Here is a 5,652-nt window from a genome sequence, read left to right as displayed (position 1 = left end):
TGATAACAGGACTAACCCTTTGAACAGGGCAGTGGTCCCACTTAGCACAAGTGGCCATCCCTTTGAGAAGGGCAATGGCTCTTGGTAAACAACTTTAAGGGGCCCTCCCTTTGAGAAGGGCAGTGGCCCTGGTAAACAACTTAACAGCCAGGGAGGGGAGGCCACAGGAGAACAAAAACAAAATGGAGTATGGGGACAGCTGTAAGAAACAAAATGGAATAGGGGGATAGCTGTAACAGACACAATACAACTGGCAACCATTGCTGCATGCATGTGCTGCTGCATCACAGCTGCTTCCACTACAGCATTCAGGTCATGTGCCTACTGGTGCCACACCCTGGTCCCGCTCCACATGCCAGGCTCTCATTGAGCCAATGTGGTGGTTTCTGCTCCTTTCACTGCCAGAAAGCAGGGCAGACCTGAGGTTCAACAGCAGGGAGGAGTAAGAAGCAGGAACTGGAGTGGGTGAGGCAGGAATTCCTGGGAGCTTGGGAGGGAGTGGTAGGGGACTTCCTTGGGCTAAGGCTCCTGAGAGGAGGTAGGTGTAGGGGCTTATGGGCTATCAGGCTTGGGGGTGGGGGTGCCTGAGAGAGGAACAGGAAGATCAGACTTCAGTGTGTGTGTGTGTGTGTGTGTGTGCGCGTGCGCACTGAATGGGGTGCAGGAGGGTCAGGATGCTGCAGGGAGGGGCAGTGGCTAGTTTTTCTGCTTCTTGGAGGTGGCAACCCTATGGACCTCAACCAGATTGGCCCAACTGCTCCCCCCCGTCATGAGTCAAAGTTCAGTGAGTGGCTTTGTACCCTGGCGCAGTGTTGTAATGTTACTCATGTTTGGGGTCCTATGCAATTGGGCCTGTTGGAGTTCTCTTGGATTGTCACTGCAATCGGGCACAAGTGTAGGGGGACTTTTTAGAGAGGTCTGGTTTCTCAGATCCCTTTTTGGAGTTATGCTCACCTCTGGTTCATTCTCCTTCCTTGCTGGTGTTGATGATATGAGCCATCAGAGCGAGTGTATCCTCTTCAGGTCCTAGTAGCTCACCATTGACACCCAAGAGCATTCTTTTTCTTAGGGGAAAAGAACTACCATTCCTGCTCATTCATCTACTGAAGCCCAATCCCACAATCAGTGTCTGAGTCAGTCCCTTATCGGTACTGATTCAAATCAAACTTGTGCCAGAGCCAACTGAGATTCAGTACCCTTAGGAGCTGGTAAAATTTCCCTTAGGAGCTGGTAAAATTTTTCTCTTAGCCTGTCTGTTTTTCAAAAGGCAGCAAAGCAACTCTCGCACAAGAGGCTCAGGTAGCCAATGCACTAATGTACTTGCTGTTTTCTGATTTGTATGGTCTCTGGCAAGTTCTGCTTTTGTCAAAAATGTCTTTCCCCTATAACTGGGGAGTCAGCTAGGCATGGTCAAGCTAATTTTTAAGCCATATTTCATAAATACTTCCAACCACTTAATCAACTTAGGAAATGTTTCCCCAAGCCAAAGAGTGAGTATTCAATTAAAAAAATAAAATAAGTTGCAATATATATTTAAATGAAATATTCCTAGGTGTATTATTATTAACATGTTATATATTAGTTAATACCTATCTCATAGAACTGGAAGAGACCTGAAAGGTCACTGAGTCCAGCCCCTGCCTTCACTAGCAGGACCAAGTACTGATTTTTGCCTCAGATCCCTAAGTGGTCCCCTCAAGGATTGAACTCACAACCCTGGGTTTAGCAGGCCAATGCTCAAACCACTGAGCTATCTCACCCCTTTAAGCCCTTTCCAAACTACTAGTAATAAATTGAGATGTTCTCGTATTTATAAACTATATATCATGTGCTCTGTCTAGTTTAAGGAATGTGGGGACGGTCCAATTTCCATAGTGCACAGGGCCCCAGATTTTTTTAATCCATCCTTGCTAATTACCCCTGGACTGGAATATTCCAGATTTTGCAAGCATTTACTTATATTCTGAAAATAAAACATTTGTGGCAGTTGGTGTATGATCACCCCCAAAATGATGTATCTAAACACTTTCTGATGCTAATATGGATGAATTCTACTATAACTCCATTTAGCAATCTCGTTGAATATAATTGTGATCACTTTTTGATTGCACAATGTAGTTTTGTAATTTCATTGTTTTGATTTCTTCTTGAATGAGACTAGTCTGGTTGTACTTCAGGATGCTCGGGATATGTGTTTAATAACTTTCAATTTTAGAAGCCAAGGTAGTGGCAGTAACAGGGAAACATTTTTTAATATTTATCCCAAAAATCAGTCTTTTTAAAATGAGATGATCTGAAACTTGTGTATGTAGCTTTAACCTTTCGCTTAAAAGAAAATCTTCCTTTTAGTATGATTATATTGATGAATTAATCATTTGTGCATTCTGTGATTCCAGAACATGGGCCTGGCATTGACATTTTTACCCCTGGCAAACCTGGAGAATATGACCTGGAAGGGGGCATCTGGGAAGATGAAGATGCTCGAAATTTCTATGAGAACCTTATTGATCTAAAAGCTTTTGTGCCAGCCATTTTGTTTAAAGATAATGAAAAATGTTCTCAGAACAAGGACTCCAGCAAGGATGAATCTAGAGGTAAAACAATTTGGAAGAAAATGTTCTAGATTTTTAAAAAAATGTGTGTGTCAACAACCATGCAAGTTTGGCAAAAGTAAGGAGAGTCTTTAGTTGAAATAATCATTATTTATATAGCAGTCAGAACATTCTGCCAAGATGGATGATCTTGAGCACAGAAATGATGCTAGATAGATAATCTGAACACAGTTATTTTATGAAAATAATAATAAATAACAGTGAATACTGATAGCATTTTTCACCCAAATATATCAGTGTGGTTTTGGTGAGTAAGTATTAATATTTGTATCTTTATATATGAAAGAAACAAGGCTGTCCCTTCACTGCAAAGAAAGGTATGGGGATTTTTTACATTGAGATTATTAATTTGTTAGCTATCCTGATGCCAATTTCAAGTGCAGACAAGGCAAGGGTAGTTTTTACCTTGATATAGCTTATCAAGGTCAACCCTATCCCACCTGCACCCTCAACACACCTGGGATTGACTTAGATTAGCTGCATTGAGGTAAAAACTATCTCCTAGCGGAGACATCTTCCCCCCGCCGCGCCCCCCCCCCCGAAAGGGAAAACTTATGTCACAAAGGTTAATGCTTTATCCATGATCACAGAGTAAACTAGTGCCTGTCAGGAATGGAACTCAAATCATTTGACTCTGAGGGCTTGTCTACACAGCAAGTTTCTGTTTGGCAAGCCATGGTGTGAATCTTTAGTGTACCAGATGGTGTACTGTAGATTCACATTTTTGGCTTGACAAGCAGTAACTTGCTGTGTAGACAAACCCTCAGTTCTGTGTACTAATCACTAAGCCTATTGCATGCCTCAGTGAATATTATTTCCATATAAAGCACATGCCGCTTGAAAGTTTTTATCAAATATTTTGTTAGTTTATGAAAACTAATAGTTAAGGTATATCAGTTTTTTAAAAAAGAGGTCTATATGTTTATAAAATGCAAATTAATTTAATTTAGAGATACAATATGCAGAAGAATAGTAAAACCAGGAAGAATACTGCTGGTTATGTTTAGGTTGTAGTCTTAGGCATACTAGAGGGTAAGAACTCTAGCTATGATGAATTAAGATGGTCATCTAAGAAAACAAAAATATATTTTAGTGTCAGGTTCTTATCATGAGGTCATAGATTTTAAGACAAGAACAGGCTATTAGATCATCTAGTCCAACCTCCTTTATAACACAAGCCAAAAAATGCCTGCAATACAATGTGTTCTGATGGGAGCAAAAAGGAGATGCTTGAAAGTTCATTGTAAATTTTTTGAAACTTGCAGTGTTTTGGGGACTGGGACTTGGCCTTGTGTATCTCACATTTCAGGCAGATTTGGTGGAGATGTTGTGACTGTAAAATCTCCATGGAAGATACCACTGTTTGCCCTACATAGTTTTGCTTCTTAAGTTTTTGCATTCTCCTCCTGGACTGTGCAGAACAGCTTCACAATCCTATTGTTCTCAAGTTGTACCACTTCTGCCTGATTTGGATATGCAAATCCTTGGACATTCCAATTTAAAACTTTTAACTTCTACTGGGGATTTCAACAAACGCCACTTTTGCAATTCTGGGTTTATTATTTAATCATAATATTAAACACAGGCATTCTACACATAATTTATAGTGTCCTAACAAATAACACATCCCAACCCAATGAAGACACAGCAAGTATAATTGGGAACAAACCAAAACACTCAAAAGGAGTGAGCACCTTTTAACAGAAGCACATCACACAAGGAAGTGAATTAGGAAGACTGTTCCAGGGAACAGGAAAAATGGCACAAAGTCCAGAGTTGACAAATAAGACTGATGTATTGGTCAGAAAAGAATTGTACTGTTTCTCCTTAGACATGAATACGGGTATGTAAGCTAGAGATGCAGGGATGCACCAACATGTCTTAGAATATTTTTAAGCCATGTCTACTTGTGTTTACATTGCATGTCAAATATTTCTGCTTTCTTTGAAACAGATTCAAAAGATGCCAAGGATAATAAGGATGTTGCTGGTAGTGAGGATTTGGACTTGGATATGGAGAATTTGGACATTAATTATGATAACTTGGAGTTAGACTGTGGAGATGAAGCAGAAGATCTCACAAAAAAGCTTCTTGATGAGCAAGGTAAAAGCAGAGCTGATCAACATTTTTAGGGCTACTGTATTGTGTTTTAACTGGGTCCTGATATTTTTTCAATTCCTTGTATTAATGTGGAGGGTTGCTTTTGATTCTTTTGGGCAACATCTTTAGTAGCTAGAAGCAGTTTTGAGCAAGGTCATTCCTTCCTCCATCCTTTTGTGCTCAGCAGGCACTTCTAACAAAATATTCAATAGAGAGAGAGAAGAAATAAAAGTGCTCTGCAGAAAGAAAAGAAAACTAGTCCAAAACTGCTAAAGGATAAAAATAGAAATAACTTCTCCTGTTCAGTGAAGACACTAAGATGGTTTAGTAACCACTATTTTGAGGTTTGTGTGGTGAAGGTTAACAGATACCTTTGTTACTACTTTGGCGTTTGAATTGTGAAAAAGACTAAATGTAAAGGCAGCTCTACTCAAAAAAGTGACAGTAATAAATGGCATATGAGACTTCATGTTTGTGTATCAATTATCTTATCAAATGTGTTCAACTTACAAGTAAAAAGATGTTTTACTTTTAAGCCCAATGTGGATTCTAAAAGTCAAACAGGATTCTTTCTTTCTTGTGCATCATCATCAGTAACACAGATTTTGCTTTCAGTAACAATTATTCTTCTTCGAGTGCTTGCTCATATCCATTCTAGTAGGTGTGCGCGCGCCGTGTGCACGTTCGTCGGATACTTTTTACCCTAGCAACACTAGGTGGGCCGGCTGGGCGCCCCCTGGAGTGGCGCCGCCATGGCGGCTGATATATAGCCCTGCCGGCCCAACCGCTCCTCAGTTCCTTCTTACCGCCCGTGTCGGTCGTTGGAACTGTGGAGCTCAGCTTATCTGTTCTCCACCTCCCTAGCATTCACTCGTTTTCTCTTGAATTGTATATAGTTAATCTTTAAATAATAGTTAGTAGATAGTTTTGTTGTTTAGTT

General features: G+C 40.3%; 1 protein-coding gene across 3 annotated transcripts in view; it reads left to right on the top strand.

The window, feature by feature from the left end:
- UPF2 (UPF2 regulator of nonsense mediated mRNA decay) overlaps positions 1–5,652 on the top strand; it is a 158,205-nt gene that overhangs the window by 28,344 nt on the left and 124,209 nt on the right. For all 3 annotated transcript variants that reach the window (XM_032798299.2, XM_032798297.2, XM_032798298.2), the window contains exons 5-6: positions 2,397–2,594; positions 4,566–4,715. In XM_032798299.2, coding sequence (XP_032654190.1) covers positions 2,397–2,594; positions 4,566–4,715 — 348 coding nt within the window. The remainder of the gene's footprint in view (positions 1–2,396; positions 2,595–4,565; positions 4,716–5,652) is intronic.

Source organism: Chelonoidis abingdonii, chromosome 1 (genome assembly GCF_003597395.2).
Source record: "Chelonoidis abingdonii isolate Lonesome George chromosome 1, CheloAbing_2.0, whole genome shotgun sequence".
NCBI classification, from domain to species: Eukaryota; Metazoa; Chordata; order Testudines; family Testudinidae; genus Chelonoidis; species Chelonoidis abingdonii.
This window is presented reverse-complemented; position numbering and strand designations above follow the sequence as displayed.